Here is a 21,659-nt window from a genome sequence, read left to right on the forward strand (position 1 = left end):
ACGTTACAGGTGGTCGTTCCTTCCTGCTGCTATCAGACTCTTTAATTCATCCACTTGGGTCAGGTCCACACATGTGGAACAGAATTAATCACACCTCAACGCACCTTGTCACTTTTGTACACTGCAAAATATTTCCACACATACTCGTCCTTTTATATTTATATGTATACCTATATCCATATATTTATCTATTTATTTTAATATTTATCTATTATAACTCTGTTTCTACACTAATCTTATGTGCGTGCTTGTGTTTGTTGTATATTTGCTGCTATGACAACTCAGTTTCCGTCTGGGATTAATAAAGTTTCTCTGATTCTGATTCATCAGCTTCTCAACGCACTCCTATCTTTCAGTCATACTCTCTTCATTCTTCTTCGTTAGTACATTTATAGAACAGCTTCTACCCGTGGGCTGTCAGTACCATAAATGCAAATTAAGAGTGTGAGCAGACAAATAGCAGCTGTTGCTGCTATTTGCTATTGATTATGTTTAAATTTTTTTGTGCAATATTTTGTTCTGTGAATATTTCAGCAGATGTTCAATTTCCATCCCTCAACATATCATCACGTCAAATTGGCAGATTTACACCAGATGGACTTCCTGATACTACTGTCCCCAATTATATGGGCTTAGGACTAACAGTAGGACTACATTGGGTTGTATGTCAACTAAAAACAAAACAAAACACAAACAAACAAAATATATATTCACAGATATCTGGTATCACTTATAATTTCCAATGTAAATGTAAATGAGAGTAATACTCTTTAAATTTAAGGCGCATGTGGTTCATACTTGAACCCTTCAGCACTGTCAGCGTGCTATACTTTTGTTCAGGCAGTACTTGGCCGCCACGTTAGCCGGTGTCGTAGTCGTACAGGACCTTTCAACATGGCGGCGACGGGTACAAAGTCGGTTTTGTTCGTTTGTTTGGGTAAGAGACGTCTTTTAAACCCACAAAACCTCAGTTAAAACTTACACGTGTTACTGCTTAAAAGCAAACATGTCATTCTGTCAGCAGGTCAACTCATCGCATTTTAATAAATGAAATGAGCTTCGTTAGATGTACCTCAGAGTGCTAACTATGTACTAGCTGCCTTACAATGAACGCGAAGCTGCCAAACACACTTTCCACTTAAGGCTCTTAAACTTTTAACTTCCATGTGTGTATGTTTGGTATCTAATCAGCTGTAGCCTTATGTGTAAACGTCAAGCAAGGTGTCCGTGTTTAACTGGAGAGATACGTGTCTAAGCTCAAAGAATCCAAAGTGAAAGCTGTCAGGAACTCACCTCAGCACGGAAACGTCACTGCAGATAATTTGAAGCACATGCGTCCAATTCTGAAATAGTTTTCAAGATGTAGCAGAGTGTAGGTTGGCTCTGTTATTAATTTGAGTGGTAGATTTTTCATTATAATTCGTTTCACATTTCATTAAAGCTTCTACAGAGGATTTTACTTTACCAATGGACTGTTTCCTGAAAAAATACTAAACGTGATCAAACATTTTAGAAACTGCTTGATGCAACTACCAAAACAGTAACTTAAACATTACATGTTAAGACACACATAGATTTTATGTTATATATTTTGGACATTAACAGATTAGTTGTTATTTTAGCCATTTACTAAAGCATCCCGTTTAGGGTTTTTTTTTTTTTTTTGCATACTTTTACCTCTGGTGCTGTCGACATCCTAATTGGAGGAAGGGTTCAAGTAGTACTGGCCTTCTGTAAAACAGCACAGATAATTAGGCGGGTTAGACAAAAGCTGTGAACATTTTATTTATGGTTTATTCAATTTGACTAATTAAGCCCCTGAAAATATTTTTAATTAATTTGTTTTATGTTAATTGCATTAAATTTAAGCCAAAAGTCTGCTCTTCAATTAGATCTTTTATGAGATTCTAGATTTTGTTTAGGACATTTAAAAGAAAAAAAAAGTCACTGTTCACAAAGTTGCGACTGTATTTCAAATAGGAGTTTTATATAAGCACAGTAAATCCATTGTCTTTGGATGTTGCCAGTAATATGCTGGACTTCTGCATGGGTCTACATGTTAAAATATGAGCTTAAGTTTTAGAAATATTTTTTCAGGTTTTAAAATATTGTAAAGGTTTTGCCCCTTTTCGTCTGTTATGCCTCAGATGCTGTCCCAGGGAGCAATCACAGTGCACAGAATAAGAAAGAAAAAAGCTTAATCAATATCTGGCCTCGACTCAAGATTTTAAGTCATTTTAGTTGTTGACACAGTCCGAAAGTAAAGTCAGTTTCACAATACATTTCTTTTTTGTTTTAGCAGTCGAAATCCATTTACCGTATACAGAAAAGTTTGTATTTTAAAATATCATACATATATCTTTATGATATACTGAAGTTATGTGTATTACCACTGGGATATTGCAGTTTTCTAAATATATCCTTATCCCTTTAATATGGTGATGTTGTTTGTGGTGTTGAACAGGGAATATCTGCCGATCCCCCATTGCTGAAGCAGTCTTCAGGAAGATGGCAACTGATGGTGGCATCGTTGATCAGGTAAAGTCATTGTTGACATATGTTTTCATTTCGTACTACAGATCTGCTGTACACATTTTTTCTGTTTATAACTCCTGCCATTTGATACAACTATGGAAATGACAACAGAAGTGTCAGCCACTCACCTTAAATGTTCTGTTCAGTGTTGCATGTTTGAAGAGCCCTTTACATATTACGTATAACACTACAATATGAATAACATATCAAGAACTAGTCTCAAAAATATTTCCTCTGGCATTAGTGAGGAAAATTATTTCTTCATACTGGTTGGTTGATAATATATATTTTTAATTTGGCAGTATTAACTTCGCAGTTTTAAAGTCCTGGTCTCTGGAGAGAAATTCTATATGAAATTAACTTTTGCTACTAACTGCAGTACATTGATTTAAAATGGAAAAAATGAAAGTTCAAAATTCCTCACTGAATTCAATTTGGATAATAGCGACCTGCTTACAGTCTCTAAAGATGATTAGGAACATTTACCTTCAGTTTAAATGTGGAGTTGCCCTTTATTCTGTACAGAAACTTCTTTCTTTATGAGACTGTAATTCGGTTTTGTTGAGTTTCTGATTCCCGTGCTTTGTTCTGCCTAGTGGAGGATAGACAGTGCTGCCACCTCCACCTATGAGATAGGAAACCCTCCAGACCACCGTGGTCAAGCCTGCATGAAGAGGCATGGCGTGCCCATGAGGCATGTGGCCAGGCAGGTATGATCACCCACCACCTCTCTCAAGACGTAGCTAGCGCCCCCTTTTTGTTCTCTGTTGCAGTGGATCATAGACAGTGGTGCCACATCAGACTGGAATCTAGGCAGCTTACCGGATGCCCGCGGTCTAGCCTGCCTCAGGAAGCATGGCATTGACACGGACCACAGGGCGCGACAGGTACAACCAGACGTCCCACAGCTGCTGTCACTGCAGTGGAAAGTGTGTGTGTGTGCGTGCGTGTGTATGTGAGAATGTAATGCTGCTCAATCACATTTTTAAAAATAAATTGTCACATACTTAAAACAGTGAGTAAGAAGAGTAGGTAGCAGTCTTCTCTCTTAATTACAGGATGATTTTCAGGCATCTTGGCCTCTTGTGGTAGCATGGATGTTGCTCACAGACCAGCTGAGTGTTACTGGTCTACACTCTATGTTTCACTTGGATTTTATTCTGAAGGTCTTGATCTGTTAGTCTGCTCCATCATGCTTTCTTCTGTCTACAGAAGAACTGTTAAATAGCTATTGTGGTTGTTTTTGATGTCAGTCAGCTGCCTACCAGGGAGTCTGTCATCCTAGAAACCTATTCTCCAGGTCTGTGTAGTCAGCTTTCTAATCACAAGAACCAACTTTCCACCTGCTAGAAGTTTTGGTTTGTGCTGTTTGTTCTTCTCTTTGGATCTTTCAATTAGTAGAGAAGGGTGACTGTTGCTAAGACTGCAAGACATTGTGCCCAAACAGCAGCATGAAGGAAGTGAAACACGTGTTTGTACTGCTTGGGGATAGCTGCTTAACTGGTTTTCTTTTGAAAAGGAGACTGTCAGCTAACCTGCTCATGAGTTAACGAGATGCGCTAGAACAGGATCTTCCACAGAACTGTCTGAAGTAAATTTTAAACCTGTTTGGAAAAGGGCCTACATTTTTAAAAAAACATTTTGAGGCACTGGCTATCTAATCCTTTTAAAAAAAGAAAAAAAGTTTGTTTGTATAAACCCAATACACTAATTGCCATATTTGCTAAGCCAAAATGTAATTCATAATAGAACATAAAAACTTGGGAAAATTAACCATTTTAATGTAAATATAAGTTCATTAAGAAATTAATGGCAGCACCATGTCTCAAAAAAATGTTGGGCCAGGGCCGAGAATAATGTTCCTCAACATTAAAGACTTTTAATATCTCATTATCTGCAGTACAAGATATAATCATAATAGATTCAGAGAATCTGGAAAAAACTCTGTGCGCAAGGGACAAAGTTAAAAATCAGTATTTGATGCCTGTGATCTTTGGCCCCTCGGGTTGCACTGCATGAAAAATAGGCATAGATCAGTAAACATAGTTCGTCATGCCATCCACAAATGCAGGTTAAAGCTGAGTCATGCAAAGAAGTAGCCAATCGTGAGCACAATCCAGAACACTACAGTCTTCTCTGGGCCAAAGCAAAGTGGAAAACTGCTCTGTGGTCAGAGAAATTAAAATGTAAAATTCTTCTTAAAAATGCCGCGTCCCTCAGAGTAAAGAGGAGAGGGACGATCCAGCTGGTTATACGTATTCTGTTGAAAAGCCTACAGCTCTGATGGTATAGCAGTGTATTAATGCCTTTGGAATTGATATTTTGCACATCTGGAAAGGCACTAGCAATGCTGAAAGCTATTTTACAGGTTTTAGAATAACATATACTCCCATTCAGATGATGTCTTTTTCTAGGAATGCCTTGCATATTTCAACAAGACCATTCCAAACTGCATACTGCAGCTATTGCAAGAGCATGGGTTCATAGAAGAAGAGCCCAACTGTCCTGCCTGCAGTTCGGACCTTTCACAGACTGAAAACATTTGGCTCATCATGAAACCAAAAATATGACAAAGAACACCCAGGACTGTGGAGCAACTAGAATCTTATACCAGACAAGAAGGAAAGAAAATAATTTACCCAAAGATCAGCAGCCGGTCTCCTCATTTTGCAGTTTTTTATGGACTGTTGTTAAAGGAAGAGGAGCTGTTTCACGGTGGTAAACACGAACTTGTCGCGAGTTTTGAGATGGGTTGCACCATCAATGCAAAATGGCTTAAAATGGCTCATTTTCTCAGCTTAAGGATTTCAGAAAATATTCTGTTTTTATTTACATATCACAAACTGTATAACATTTTTAGGAGTTGGGGTAGTATTTTTGAGTGTAATAAAGAAGCTGATAGCCAGTCCCTGGTCTAGACTAATGTTCAAGTTGATGGCACCTGTGACGTTTGTGAAATATTGATGAAGCCAGTGTAGCAAGCATCACTGCACAGATGTTTCTAATCCTTAAAGAGGCCTGAAATTACACCAAGATGTTTGTCCATGTATGGCTTCAGGCTTTATGCTGCGCTGGCTTCTCCTTACAGTAACTCCTACTCCCCAGTGCCCTTAAACACTGAGAGATCTCCGGTGTTTCACCCTAGACTTGAGATCTCCCATCTCCTTGTTTTGGCTTACTGCAAACCAGTTCTGTCAGACCCTCATCTAATCTCCTCAAAGCAGGGATGGGAAGGCTCAACCCTTGGCTTAAACCCAACCAAATCCACACAATAAGCTTTGACAAGTCTTTGTTTTTTCCTCTTTTTCTTTAGCACTCTTTTCTGCCACGTTTTCTTTTTTAATAACCCACCCTCCAACTTTGCTGAAGGCCTGGCGTGGCCAGTGTCCAAGCAAACTGGCCAGCTGGGAGCTCGTTTAAAGACCTGTGTATCCCCAAATAAACAAAAGTGTGTTTATTTTATAAACACATATTTTTCAAAGTGATCCATAACAAGTAACTTAGGGTAATCAAAAATTTGACATCCAGACATCAGATTTAAGAGAGTTGCAATTTGATTATCGTAAAACCAACACTTGAGGAATGAACACTTTTTGCCAAAATACCATCATCCTGTAGTAATCACATTAATTTCACCTGTCACCAGTTCAGCATTGATGCTGTGCAGATAAGTTTTACAAGCTGAATTCTCGTCCTTTTCCCACCATTACTCAAAAGTGCAAACATAATTAATGAAGAAAAGATCTTAGCTTATCTGTTAATGGTTATTTTTTGGATAATTCCTAAGGAATGCTTCTTCAACACACATTAATGATAGCTGTATGTAGCTATTATGTAGATATTATATTTTATTACTGGCTAGAACTATAATCGACAACACAAGTGAAAGCTGGTGTGCAAACAGATAATTAACTTCAAATGTAGATGTGCCTGCTAGGTAGGGCTGCACGATTTTGCATAAAATGAGAATCACGATTTTTTGCTTAGAATTGAGATCACGATTCTCTCACGATTTTCTTTTCCAGTATAAATATTTATTGCACTTATTAACTGCACATCAACTTCGTAACAGTTGAGACTGAGCATAAAAACAATAAATAAACATAAAAACAACAGATGTCTCACGTTTTGTTGTTGCCGCAAAATGTTGCACTGCTTGAAATTCCGTCTCCACCGTTGCTCGACACTGCGTGTATAGAGCGGGTAGTGCAACAATAGAAAAATAGTTGCTGGACGGCACTGTGTAGCGTTTGTCTAGGGTGTTTATCATTTTCCTAAATCCCTGGTTTTGCACAGTGTTGATGGGAGCCATATCTTTGGTCAGGTGATAAGTAATAGCCTCCGTAATTTCTTTGTGCCTGCGGGAGTTCGACGGGTATAGGGAAGCGCTGTATAAGGTTCCCGTTATTGATGTTTGGGTGGTTGACCGGGACGGATTTTGTCCTGTCACTTTCTCGTCATCTCTGACGTGTTCTCTGTTGTTTTTTCCCTGCTAATTTTAGCATCACACGGCACAGCTTCTGTATCACGTGGTATAAGGCTCCGCCCTTGTCATTCGTTGAGCAGGAAGAGTGAGCGCTTGTTTTCATGCAGATTACGTCCCGGATCAAAATGCGGTACAATCGTCGTCGTCTTTTTTATTTTTTATTTTTTAAATCGTTGTCATTTGGAAATGAGATCGCACATAAGTATGAATCGAGATCGCGATTTTCTAACGATTAATCGTGCAGCTAGGGCTGCTCGATTATGGCAAAAATGATAATCACGATTATTTTCACTGAAATTGAGATCTCGATTATTTGACGATATTTATTTAACCCTTTAAGACCTACTATAGAACCAAGTCCGCCAGAGCTTATATTATATTTTTACATGTTGTAGTGCCATTTGTGGGAGCATTTCAAGTTGCTATACAACTGTTATAGCCCATATTTTAAATAATATGTATTCATTAAGTCCATAGTAACTACATTAATTGCAAAAAAGTGCAATAAACTACAAAAAAATTGAAAATCGTTTTTGTTTTTTTTTACATATATTTCTACTTGGAGAAATTTAAGGGTTTATCCCTCAAAACTTTAAATACAAAAAAGTTGCAAAAAATAGTTTACAACAACAGGAAATTTATTTTGAGTGTCTTCATAGTTTTATTTTGGAGATACAGCAATTTTTATATACTGCAGGAAAAATGAAAAAACAATCCTATGATGCAAATTTGCAAAGAAAACAGCAGGTGCATCAAAATAAACTATTTCCAGCAGTGCAATTCGAGTTCTAAGCATCACAGAAACTATTCAGAAAGGTCAAACATGACCAGTATAGGCTTTTAAGGCCTACTACAATTTCCGCGAAAATTACGTCACTTCCGGTTTCGGCCAGGAAATGGCGGATATGCGGTAGTTCGTGCTGACGACTGTTTCAATCCGGTTGTTCAGTCTGACGTCACTAGCCGTGTCTGGGTCTAAACTCCGCTGCAGGTCCATATATCAAACGATCACTATGGGATTACTGAGAGTTGAAAAACTGTCTAAAGTCTTTCATCTTTAATAAAATGATCAGCGTTCTGCTCTACCAGGTGTAACAATTGAGTTTAACATCCAGGCATCCATGAAAACGGAATTTATGACATTTAACGGAGTTAGAAGTTAGCAGGGAGTTAGCTCGCTAGCTTCTATCTAAATACAATATAGCATGTCCTGACTGTGGGGTTTTGGAAACAAATTAAAACGTACAGCTCTGCTATCACTTCCAGCATAAATGAAGACAGAAAACTAAACAGCAGTGACGTTTGTAGGGTTACTGAAGTTGGGCTAGCTGGTATATAATGATGTGCTACGTGACCGCTAGCGACACAGCTATGTTAGCATAATATAAACAAGCTAACTTTTTTTCCACTCGATAAAAGTTAATGTGAGTGTTCTCGGTGGTCAGGAACAAATGTAATCGCATGGCAGGATGCTGTAAAAGGACCAAACTTCAGCCAGGAGAACAACTGAGATAATCCATCCACAATACGAGGTTAGTCATTCATATACTGCTGCATGGGCTGGGCTGTAGTTACATCGTAAGGTTTTAAAAACTGAGCTTAAATAAATGATTAGCGGTAATAAAAGCCGAGGGAGGTCAACAGTGATCACTGACTGTTTTAGGAGCTTTTTGAGATCAAATAGAAGAAAATACATAACATTAAACATGTTAACAACACAAAAGCCATATTAAACGCAGACTACTTTAGACCCGGAAGTAGGATTCGTCGCGTCATCACTGAACAACCGGATGTGGGAAGTGTTACGAACAGCTGATCGGATCGGCAAAGCGTGTTTCTGGAATATTGTGTTTTTGTTCCTGCAAGCGCTTTTTATGCAATTTTTGCAAAGCTTTATGTGGAAGGAAACCGTGACCGAGGACAAGCTGATGGCATCAGATGTAAGTACAACTCCTCTGGTTTTATATGCAAAACAAATTATTGCGCTAGCTTACGCGGTTCCGGTTCTACAGGGATTTAAAAATAGTTACACAACACGGAGCGTGCTGCTCTGACCGGCTTTAAAGGGTTAACAATGACTTTAAAAAAATAATGTAAAATAGTGTGCAACACCACTGAAGTTTTTTTTTTTTTTACCTGTCTTTTCAACCAACAGCAGTCACTCTCCTCTCCAAATAACTTCTGCTTAGCTTTCTGAGCTTCCCTCGGGTCCTCTTAATCAGCGGTCTCCACCCTTTTTTGCGCCACGGACGGTTTATGCCCGACAATATTTTCACGGACCGGCCTTTAAGGTGTCCCGGATAAATGAGGGAGGGGCTAATAATCGGCTCAGTCATTTTTAATGATCGTTGAAAGCCCAGATCGTAATCGTGATTAAAATTCGATTAATTGAGCAGCCCTACGTGCAGCCCTACTGCTAGGGCTGTTCGATATAACGATATAGATCGGATGACGATATAAAAACGTTTATCGTTTCATTTTAGCTATTGTTTGTTTCGTGGTGTCGCAAAATAAACTGTTTACGGCAATATTTTTTCATCGTTTTGATGGTCACTGTAGTGGCTATATTAATTTCTTCAAGTTCTCTCTTTCTCTTATATTTAATATAACCACACTACGGACAAGCGCCTGTTTTTATGCGTTGTGGTTAGCAACAACGACGGTAACACCATCGTGTGTCTGCTTGTTTATGTTCCACATAAACCTTTCACAATAAAGCTCAAGATCCTGTTGAGACTTTTCAAAATAAACTGAATCACGTGAAAGAGCAGATTATTTACGGATGAGAAGTAAAAAAGAGCCGCCAGGTGCTAAAAAATAAACCTTAGACTCAAACATTAGAACAGGCTTTTCCCCGCAGCACCCTGTGTAATAAATACTCACAAAGAAAACTGCGGCTGTTACAACTTGTGTCTAAAAATGTATCGTTTCATGCATCTGTTAAAACACTCGACTCCAGCTACATGACGCGCAGCTGGAAACACTTCCCGCAAGTCGAGCTGCCCGAGATTCACAGAATTTACAGAAAATGTTACATTTTTGTGATTTATATCGTTATCGAGATGATAGAATTCTTATATTGGGATATGAGATTTTGGTCCTATCGCACAGCCCTAGTGCCTGCTTACAGCAGTGTTTTAGTGTTTTGTTTTTTTGTGTTTTCTAAGACTGTTTCCCCACAGAGTAGTAAAACAGAACTTAAAATCACTCCGCTACTATTTCTTTATAAGAAATTGAGTTATGTATACTATATATCACACAGATCCATATGATTTTTAGGGCTTTATTATGTGTCGTTTTCATTATTCATTTATATGTATCATTTTAAAGTTTCATTCTATGCATGTTGATTGTTTTTTTTCCTTTTATGCCTCTTAACTACTTCCATCTTTACTTGCTTTTTTCCCCCATTTATTCTTAGTTAATTCATTCCACAAATAGGATCAGTGGTGGCTTTACAGTGTAGTAGTTATCACATTTACCTAACCTGTAAAAGATCCTTAGTTTGAGGCAAGAACACACAAATCCCTGGGACGGTTGCATCGGAAAGGACAGGCATAAGGGCATAAAAATCGGTGCCATACTGGATATACAGAGCTCTTTGCAGTGGCAACCACTTGCGAAAAAACCTTTATGAAATTGGATAAATATTAATAAATGAAATGTTACAATATTTTATAATTTTCCCCATCACCCATAACCTTATATAAAGTGTATAAATATATTAAGTGTCTTCAGACTGTACTCCATATAACCACGAGAGCGTTACTAAACACTTAAATCTACTAACAACTACATTACAGAGTGTCTGTTTTTTGCTCCTTTTATAAACTTAACAAGTTCAGCATATGTTGAAATTTAACTACAACAAGAGGACATGTTTGTTATCACCACAGGCTAAAGACGCAAATGTCTGAAGTGTCACCAAGGAGGCAAATTTCAGTGGCTGACTGGCCAGGCGTGCAAGGTTTTTGTTCCCTCACATAGAAGAACCTTGTTGAATGAAGATATAGGGCAAAATAAATTTACAGCTTTCCTGAATCACATATCAACAAGTACCTCTTTTGTTAAAGTATGACGGTAAACCAACATGCACGGTGACATGTCAAATTCTTCTTTTTTGTTAAAAAGAACCATTAACTTTTAGATTTCCAATCACTTTTCTATGAGTGTCTCCCGACTCTTTCTTTGCTTTCCATAAAAACCTCCTTGCTCATTCTTAGCCAAAGATTTCAGATACCAAACTAAGCTCTCTGTCAACTTCGTGAGGAGGTCTTGCACAAGACTTTCTGATAGAGGATTACCACTGCTTCATTTACACTGTGAAAGAAGCAGGCACTGAGATTATGATCAACACAGATTATCATTGTGTGTGAGAGAGAGGATGTGAAAGTGTGAGAATGGGTGAAATACAGTGATCAGACTGCAGTGGCTGGAGCGTTTCGCTGCGTGAATATAATCGAAAACATTTGTAATGAACATCTTTTTACCCGTCTGCTGTTACAAGCTGTCACTGTTATTGTGTCCATATGTCAACATCTGGAGCTATGCGGGAGTTTTATTCATGCCTCTGTGCTCTCATTTGTTTCTCTCTGCCCTTAGCTTCTCCTTGGCATTCCTATAAATCCACTGTCAAAATACTTTAAAAGTATTCGGGGTGTTGCCTGTTTTTCTTATTTTTTTCTTTTTGTTTTTATTGCTGCTTGTGCCATTAAATCATCACAGAATGCAGTGAAAACTGTATAAACCCCTCCACAGGCATACAGACGTGCTCCTTTCCCTAACTTGGTTTTCCTCTAGGTCAAGAATCAAGAATTCAAGTTGTTATAAACGCGACCTTGTTTTTTTCACGTTAAAATGAGTTAGCCATTGAGCAGGAGAAGGAGGGAGGAGGAATAGATGGGAAAATAAGGCTTGTGTGACTTGTTGAAAATGCAACATTAGTTTATTTATGTTTTAAAAATTCTTTGTGCATGTAACAGCAGCTGGAATCCAGCACATGGATGCTGGCCTCCATTACGAACAATGAAATGTAATTAAAAATATTGACATAATATAACTACATCCAAAAGCTATTACTAAAAAGGCAGATGATAAATGAATGATTTAATAAGATCTGAGTTGTCTTATTTTTCTTGTCTTTAGAGGTTTAATGTGTCAGTGAAAAAGCTGCTTTTTTATTTTCTTTTAGCTGCATAACCCATTCAGCCCTCTTTGAAGGACCAGAGGGAGTCTCTGCTGGTCATACTGAATTTCCACACAGAGCCAAAAGTAATATTTGTTTTGTTGTTCTTGCAGGTGACCAAGGAAGATTTCATGAGCTTTGAGCACATTCTGTGCATGGACGAGAGCAATCTGAGGTAGAGTTATTTCAGCCCACAGCAGCAGTGTTTATTTTTTTTCTAAGAGTGTCAATCACGGTTGGATACTTAGACACTGAAAGCGCTGGTGTCATGTGTTAAGTGTCAAAAAACATTTGTCTTGTAACGGTCCAAACTAGTGTGTCCTGCTGTCATGACGTTTATCTGTGCTGTTCTTTCACATGCATACATAAAAATGGTGGGGACATTGAGCTATAAATGCCTTGTAGGAGAATGCCTCCCTTTAATGACCAATATCCTTTCTTAAGCTCTTTGCAGAGGTCAGGGGGAGGGATATTTTTTGCTACTTTGAACGTTTAAGGATCATTTTGAGATCACATGCCCACGGCAGATCTGATCTGTAAGCAGCTTACTGAGTTCTTTGGATGCCTCGTCTTTGCTCTTTGGGGCAGTCTTTTCTTTTCCCCCTGCACACTTTGTTTCCTACAAATTTTAAGTTGGCCAGACTGAGAATTCATTAATTCTTTGACCTACTGCTTTTGTCTGGGATTGACTTAAACATGTTAAGGTGTTACTTTTCATTTATGTACTCTGTATGTTTCCAGACTACACCGTTTTATTATTTATCACTGATTTAAAGTTAATGACATGAATGTAATTATTATTAGAGGAATGCTAGAATAAGAAGCAGACAATAAACACTATACAACAACATTATCTCGAATATTTAGAAGCATGTGACCTCTTTAATCCAGAGGTGCTCAAACCTCCCTTGTTTCGTGCTCTGTTCTTTTGGAGTTACTTGTTTTCTCTCACCTTTGCAGTGACTTGAAACGGAAGTCAAAGTCCGTGAAAGACTACACAGCAAAAATTGAGCTTCTTGGTTCTTATGACCCCCAGAAGCAGCTGATCATCCAAGACCCTTATTATGTAAGTATTCAAACACATCCCTATGTTCAACTTTATTGCTCAAATTTAGAGGATATGTTTAATTTAATGTTGTAGCGAGATGGTCCAGCAAAGAAGCCAAAGCCAGTAAAACTACAAGATGCAACATTTAGAGGCCTTTACTTACATTTAAGGGAGACACAAGAACTCATTTTAAATATCTATACCATTTGGCATGTTAAATTAAGTGCCATGCTAAGGTCTCAACCACAAAGGCCTAGAGACCTCTCTGGCAACCAATGGTTCCAAGGGGAAATGTGCATTCTCTGAAAGGTTGGTGAGTGGCAGCTGGCACTTGCTGTGAAATTGATTGCTAAAGCCCAATTCATGCAGGCGTAAAGACCTGTTAGTTACTCAGTGACGGCAACCTCAGCTTGCTAGGGAAAAGTGCATATTCCTGACTATCTCTATCCACATTCAAATTGGATAATGGTTTTAGGATTTTTAGCTCCTTAACACGTGCTCCTTTTTTTTTTTTTTTTTTGAAGGGACCAAAAGTAATTGGACAACTGACTCAAAGGCTAGTTCATGGGGTGGTGTGGGCAGTTACTTCGTTATATCATTATCAATTAAGCAGATAAAAGGCCTGGAAATTATTTGAGGTGTGGTACTTGCATTTGGGAGATTTTCCTGTGAACAGACAACATGGGGTCAAAGCAGCTCTCCATGCAGGTGAAATCCCCCATCCTTAAGCTGCAAAAACAGACAAAAAAAACATCCAAGAAATTGCAGCAATTTTAGGACTGGCAAAATCTGCGGTTTGGTACATTCTGAGAAAGAAAGAAAGAAAGAAAGAAAGAAAGAAAGCACTGTTGAACTCAGCAACGCAAAATGACCTGGACGTCCACAGAAGACAACAGTGGTGGATGATCACAGAATCATTTCCATGGTGGAGAGAAACCCCTTCGCAACAGCCAACCAAGTGAACGTCACTCTCCAGGAGGTAGCTGTATCAATATCCAACTCTACCATAAAGAGAAGACTGCATGAAACAAAAAAAAAAGCCAGCACAGTTCTGTCAGAAACATTCTTTGGACAGATGAAACCAAGATCAAACTCTACCAGAATGACTGCATGAAAAAAGTATGGAGAGAAGGCGTGGAACAGCTCATGATCCAAAGCATACCGCATCATGTGTAAAACACAGCAGAGGCAGGGTGATGGCTTGGGCATGCATAGCTGCCAGTGGCACTGGGACACTAGTGTTTATTTATGATGTGAAATGGGACAGGCACAGCCATATCAATTCTGAGGTGTTCAGAGATATACTGCTCAAATCCAGCTAAAGGCAGTCAAACTGATTTGGCGGCATTTCATAATAAAGATGGGCAAAGACCCAAAACATACAGCCAAAGCAGGACCCAGGAGTTTATTAAAGCAAAGAAGTCAAATATTCTTGAATAGCCAAGTCAGGTGATTCAATTAAAATTCATTCTGGTAATGTACAGAACCAAAATTAGAAAAAAAGTTGTCTCTGTCCAAATATTTATGGACCTAACTGTATACATCAAGTTCGCTTTTCTTCTGTTGAACAGATGATTTGATTAAAAGGTCCTTCCATATTTTTCCTAATATAGGTTTTTATGGCGATTACAGTTACATGGACTGCTGTTTTGAAAAAACATTTTCTTTCACTTAACCTGAGCTCACCATTTCAGTAATGGCTCAGCCTTTTTGCTCTTCTCCGTGTGTGCAGACAAACTCCGGCTCCACATTAAACTATGACGTCATCTTGTCTGCTGTGTTTGTGCTATCAGTTATCAGTTTTTATTTAAAAACTGGGGGCTGCATGAGCTTAATGTTGTAATACTTTTTTATTCACATGCGTGGCCCTAGATACATTACTATTGCACATCTATTTTTAGTCTCAAATGCTGGTAAAATTATCACGTTTACATGGTGACAACTGAGCGCTACCGAGCTGTGGATTAAATGAAGCATTGAATTAAAACAATTTGTATTGAGGGTTTTTTTTCCTATAATTGAGTTATTTGAGTGACTCGATGAATTGTTATATCCCTAGTCTAATGTGTGAGTGGGGATCATCTGACCTGCCCTTTAGACTCTACCCAGGCAAAAACCCAATCTAGTATTTCTACTAGTGATAAGGTGTCTAAATGAACTCTGTTGTGCACTAAATGTGAAAAGGGGGAACTTTAAGCCAAACATACAAAAAAAATGAAATCTAATATATACAAGAGACAATAAAGCGGGAAGAACTTTTTTTTCATAATAAGAATCCTGATTAAAAGCCCAAAAAAGTATTTCAAAGTAAAACGTCAAACTCTTTCAGTAATTGTAGTAGATACAAAAAAGCTACATTCAGCCCATTCTGTAACATTTGTGTTTCTCTTCAAAGGATCACGTGGGAAAAATTCTATGGACAAGATAAAGGGCAGGAAATGTCACACAGAGCAGTCATTTGAAGTATATTTATGGTTTTGGATGGACCGGATCAGTCTTCAGGTGCAAGTGGAAAAGTTAAGTTGTCTGCAGGGAGAAATCCAGACACAATTGATGCAGTAAAGAGCGCCAAAACAAAATGAACGGTTGCTAGTAAAATAGCTGTGTTTCTCACAAAAAAGTGGTATTCAGCCTTTCCAGACCAACACTCACCATAATATATTAGTTTTACGGAACCATAACAGATGTTTTCTGGTTTCACATTGGTAAGCTTTTCACAGTCCGTGGCTCGGTAGTTCTTTTTGTTCCCTAGATGTTTTGAGTCCTGCCAGATGATTTGGACATGGATTCTTGGCTGGCTTTTATTGTCTTGAGTATTATGAGTGAAAAAGGCAAGAATTGGAAAAGTGCAGGCAGAGACCTTTGGAAGGCTTTGAAAGTTTGAGTGTTGACAATAGACATTAAAAAAAAAAAATAAAAAAATCTTAACCTCCTGTGGCCATTTAAACTTTAATATATTTTTATGGTTGGTTTATTTAAATAAATGGCAAGGGATCTTATAATAAGTAATAATTTTCAAATGTGGTCTTTATGAAAAATGTGTGTGGCTAGAGCTATTTTAGATGAATTATATTGTATAGTTCCTATGTCTTTGATTTTCCCGTAAGAACTTGGACTTTAAATAAAACAGTCATGAATTATTAGTGATGCAGCTGGAAGAAGAAAGAGTGACCACAGTTTATGTGATTGTATTGAGTGTATTGGATTGTGTGATTTTGGCTTTGGACGCTGTATTTCTTTGTGTAATTTTACCAAATCTCATTATAGTCAATGTGGTTTTGGAGGCATGTAAGTACTTGGATTGGTACCTCGCCAGCAACCACATAGCATGACAGCCAAGCGAGCAAAAAAGGGGAGAACAATCGCTGTCCGTGTGTCAGGATAAATAAAGAATTATGTTGTTTTTACACATGAATTCTGGATTGTCCGTAATTGCCCTTTTGCAGATGTTGCACATAATAGGAGAGTGTGCGTGTCAGACGTACCTTTACAAATGGAATTATTAAAATATTTATATTTTAGTAATTTGGAGTATGTGGCATGTGTCACAGGTGTGTAGTTACTCACTCAATCAGTTGAGAATAACAGTTGAATTTAAACCAAGATGAAGTTTTGTGACAAGACTACAAACATGAGTTCATGATGATGTGAACTGAAGAGGAGGAAAGAGACGTGTTAAACGGCCATTGTAAACTTTAAAAATTTAAAATACAGATAACAACGTTTCTCTATTAAATGTTTCTTAGCTCTATTATTATTTTCAATCAGTTGCATTGAGCGATTGTTAATGGAATATTTTAAAATGTAGGTATCGACTTTTCATTTTTTTTATTTCTTGTTTGTTAATTCGTAATTAAACAATAAGAACTTAATTATAGAACAATTTGGATTACTTATAATGGGTTAAATTAACTCAATGTCAAACTTTCTGATTCTTTTATTTTATCAATGTGAAGGTGTTCATCATTCATCTTTCTGCACATAATACACAAGAAATGCTGCTGCTGCTACTCATACAGTGCTGGATCATTGGTATAGGGATGTCATGATACCAGCAATTTAGTAGTTAGTACACAATAGAATTACACGATGCTTAAAAACCCAATTCAGCATCACAACAATCATTGTACTCTACGTACTTAAACATTTTGATGTGATAACAAATCATTTCAAATATTTTTTTTGACAAGGCATAACCTGACATGTTAGGAAGATTACCAAGTAGCCTATGAATTTCACAGTTACTTATTTTATAAGCACTTAATGGTGCCACTGAAAACATTTTAGCCTAGACAGGAAAACAGTGGCCTCTGCAGCTGCTTAGGTCCACATCCACGGTCACAGATACAGCTGAATGTCATCAGAATAGAGTGATACAAAATGTCAGAAAAGGATTTAATGATGCCAGCTAAATGGAATGTAGAAGGAAAATAATTGTGGACCCAGGATCAAACCTTGTGGAACCCCATAAGTTAGGGATGCAATGTGGGAGAAGGACTTGTTTGCCCTAACACAGAAAATTCTATCAGATAATGGGGGGAAAAAACAAATATAAAATATGTTTTATATTTTTATTTTTATAAAATATATAAAAAATAATAAATTATTTTAACAAAATAATAAATAATTTATTAGGGAATCACAAAATTCAATGTAGTTATGTGTTTACAAATTCTTTTTTTAAAAACGTAAATCTCAGCGAGAAATACCACTTTGAATAGTTATGAATAGAATTTCAAAACCCTTTTGGCTTCAGTCTTGACAATTTGGTTCTCGGAATAAGAACATTTCTCAGTTGAGTAACAAACTGTCATTTTTTATAATTTGGGTGTATCCAGCCTGCATCAGAGGGCAGGCCGTACTTCTGTTCCATTCATATAACTGTATATTTTCACTGTGTGCAATAGACAACAAATTCCAGTGATTGCGAGCTATGAATAGTTGGCTAAATCATTTTAATCTCCCCCTCCCTAATTTTGTCTTTTAGGGAAGTGATGAAGACTTTGAAAAGGTCTATGAGCAGTGTGTACGATGCTGCAAAGCTTTCCTGGAGAAGAACTCCTAACATCTACATTGACATGTCTTAGATGTATGAATAAATATGGGTTCTCAATTAAATATACTTACACAAATATATGTATAACTCTGTTGTGAGTAAATACTAAATACCACCAGATTACCTGTTTTGGTGTACGCATAATGTACATTTAGAACAGTATTGTGTGGGCAAGTTAACAGACTGTACATTCAATTGATTAATAAAACAAATAAAGTGAGTGTGACAGTTTAAAGTTCCTTTTGTTATTATTATTATTTTTTACACATTGTCAATTTTTGTTTCCTGAAAATTCTACAAAATTGATAAGATAATATAAGATAACTCTTTGTTGTCATTGCACAGTCATACATATTGCACATTAAATATTATTGCACCTTGTTATAAATATTATTATTGTTATTGTTTTTACCGTTGTTACCTCTCCCCCAAAAAAAGTCCAGGGAGGTAGTCAATCAGGTCAGCTATTTGCATTGATTAGGGCTATTGCTATAGTAGTAATAGAGGTGTATGGGTTAAATGCTGACACTGGGATCAAAGGGAATGCTACCATTAGTGCTTGATGGCTAGGATATTCTCTTGACATATTATTTTTATATACTGGGAGATGTTCGGTTTGTATAAAGAACATGGCATGTATTTGTTTTGTTTTAAAAAACAGCAGTGAAAAAAATTTATGTTTTTAATAGACGCAAAACTTAATCTTCTCAGTACAGCAATCACTTAAGTCAGAAGTGGCGACAGTGTTATAATAAATTTGGTCTCTAAATCACCCACACAAATGACCACTCAGTGCACTTCACAATGGTAGACTAATTTCACCACAGATAGAGATAGATGCAAGGAAAAACGGCTGCAAATCATTACACAAGAGTGGAGTAGAAAGACAAGATGAATCAACTGGTGGCTGGAGGGCTTCCAGTTGGTGATGACTCTAGTTTTAGCGTAGATATAGCTGTGTATCTGTAAACCTTAGGAGCTTTTAACTTTTAAATATGAGAACACAACTTTTTTTTTCCTGACTTAATGATTTTTTTTCTTCTTTTTCTGGACACAGGCAAGACCAGTCTGTTTTATTTAGCACTGAAATAAAGTATGTTGGGGAAAGTAAGCCAGGGAATTAATTTGCATACTAAATAACTTGTACTGATTTTCTGGCATAGCTTAAAGAGTAGTTTGACATTGTTTTGAAATCATATTTAATAGCTGTCTTACCTAGACGTAAATGGGGAGATTTCCGACATGCTCTCGTCTAAATGCCAGATACAAAGTAACATTCAAAAATTAGTTCACTAGCCCAGTTGAGAGTCAATATAGGGAAGGAGCTGGTTTGTCTAAAGCTAACTTAAGGTTATGTATATAACCCCGGTTCTCTGAGTAGCATGAGCGAGCGTCTCACTATGGGAACGCCTCCTGCTAAGTGACGCCCATGTCAGGAGGGGCTAGTGCCTCCCTATATAATAGGCTGACATAGCGTCAGATGTCATTCAAAACAAGCCCACCTCTTCCTCGCTTCCATAGCAAGGAGGGCAGTCCGATGAGACACTCACTCATGCTACTCAGAGAACCTTGGTTATATACATAACCTTAAGTTCTCTTTCATAGCATTCGTTTCGTGTCTCACTATGGGAGAAATACTGACTCCCAGATTGCCAGACATGCCTGTTAAGAAGACAACTGTCCCCAACAGCACTTCACAGGGGAGAAGGAATAGAAACTCCCCTAAAGAGAGCCCATGAGGTTGCCAAACCTCTAGTGGAATGCGCACGCAAGCCAGCAGGAGGCCGAAGTATAGGCCAGGGAAATTGTTCCTACTATCCAATGGGAGAGGCGCTGTTTAGACACAAGCTTTCCCATATGTGGTTTAGCCCAGGACACGAACAGCTGGTCACTTTGTCTGACACTCTGGGTGTGTGCAGAGCACGGACTGGGCACAAGGTATGCAGCTGCTGTTGCTCCTCTGAGGAGAAAGGTGGTGGGTAAAAAGCCGGCCTTTGGGATAAAGGCAGGGTTGAGCCTCGTATTATCCGAGGAGAACTGAATGCATGACTGATGCACTGAGAGAGCGTGGGTCTCTCCTACACGCTTAGCTGAAGCTAAAGCAATCAATAGAGCCGTCTTCAAGGACAGAAATTTTAACTCAACCTGTTCCAGGGGTTCAAATGGGCAACAGGAGAGCGCAGCTAATACTATGGGAAGGTCCCACGATGGAGCCAACGGCCTAGACACTTATGTTGACTCTCCATATTACTGTGAAGCACTTTCGTGTGCCTTCGGGTTTTTAAATGTGCTATATAAATAAAATTATATTGTATTGTATTCTAGATGTAGGCAATTTACGCCGTGCACCCTTCATGAAACGGCATATTAAGGGATGCTGGCCAACAGTCTTCCCCTCAAAACCAATATGGCAGGCTGAAATTGCTGCCAAATACGGGGCAAATATGGGGCAGGGATAGCTCAGTAGGTAAAGTGGTCGCCCCATGATCGGAAGGTCGGCGGTTCGAATCCACTTAACGGCTACCCTGAGGTACCCCTGAGCAAGGTACCGTCCCTACACACTGCTCCCCGGGCGCCTGCTTAGTGGGCTGCCCACTGCTTCACTGAGTGAATGGGTCAAATGCAGAGAAAAACAAGTAATTTCCCCATGGGGATCAATAAAGTATCCATTATTATTATTATTAAATACACCTTGAAGGTGGAGAAGGCTTTACCCTTATCAATCAGGGCCTGAAGAAATGACAGAATCACAGCCACAGAGCACTGAAAAGGGATGGCCTGTGATTCTAAGCACCAGCTTTCAAACACACGCCACTTGTGCTCATATAGCATCCTAGTAGACGATGCTCTAGAACACTGAATAGTGTCGATAACACTATGAGGGAGCCCCACCGTGTTCAGGTTAAACCACTCACGGGCCAATCCCATAGAGCTAGCCTCTCTGGATGGGGGTGGAATATTTCCCCCCGTGCCTGAGACAGGAGATCTCTGCGTAGTGGTAACGGCCGCACAGCTGCTGAAAAATCTCCGCCAGCCAGTGCTTCCCTGGCCAGTGCGGGGCTATCAGGATCATATAGTGCAGGGGTGTCAAACTCAAATACACAGTGGGCCAAAATTCAAAACTAGAACAAAGTCGCGGGCTAACGTTAATATTTATTGAAATATATTTATTCCTCCAAATATAAGAATGAATCTTTTCTTATGGACTCAAACACGTTTTGCTGAAAAACTGAATATGGAACAAGCAAAGCTTAATACTAAACAATATATATATATTAGCTGTATAATACCAGTAGGCCAGCTCTAATAGTAATTTGGTATGGCTTCGCGGGCCAAATGTAATTAGGCT

At 38.3% G+C, this 21,659-nt stretch overlaps 1 protein-coding gene across 3 annotated transcripts; it reads left to right on the forward strand.

Annotated features, from left to right (window-relative positions):
* Positions 1–857: 857 nt before the first annotated feature.
* On the forward strand, positions 858–18,545 carry acp1 (acid phosphatase 1). Of its 3 annotated transcripts, XM_080882837.1 has the most exons (7): positions 858–937; positions 2,465–2,538; positions 3,132–3,245; positions 3,309–3,422; positions 12,320–12,381; positions 13,167–13,272; positions 18,242–18,545. In XM_080882837.1, exons 1-7 carry the CDS (start codon positions 895–897, stop codon positions 18,317–18,319), a joined length of 591 nt encoding a protein of 196 aa, XP_080738963.1. In that variant the 5' UTR covers positions 858–894; the 3' UTR covers positions 18,320–18,545. The 3 variants fall into 3 exon arrangements, with proteins under 3 accessions (XP_080738963.1, XP_080738962.1, XP_080738961.1); XM_080882836.1 differs by lacking the exon at positions 3,309–3,422; XM_080882835.1 differs by lacking the exon at positions 3,132–3,245.
* Positions 18,546–21,659: the final 3,114 nt, after the last annotated feature.

The sequence above is a fragment of the Rhamphochromis sp. 'chilingali' genome, assembly GCF_963969265.1.
Source record: "Rhamphochromis sp. 'chilingali' genome assembly, chromosome: 5".
Classification (NCBI taxonomy): Eukaryota; Metazoa; Chordata; class Actinopteri; order Cichliformes; family Cichlidae; genus Rhamphochromis; species Rhamphochromis sp. 'chilingali'.

Excerpts from the sequence above, each read along its gene's own strand:
- acp1 (XM_080882837.1), top strand. The coding sequence starts at position 895 with ATGGCGGCGACGGGTACAAAGTCGGTTTTGTTCGTTTGTTTGG. Across the intron at positions 3,246-3,308 it reads TGAGGCATGTGGCCAGGCAG|TGGATCATAGACAGTGGTGC; the intron begins GTATGATCACCC and ends TCTCTGTTGCAG. Across the intron at positions 12,382-13,166 it reads ATGGACGAGAGCAATCTGAG|TGACTTGAAACGGAAGTCAA; the intron begins GTAGAGTTATTT and ends TCACCTTTGCAG.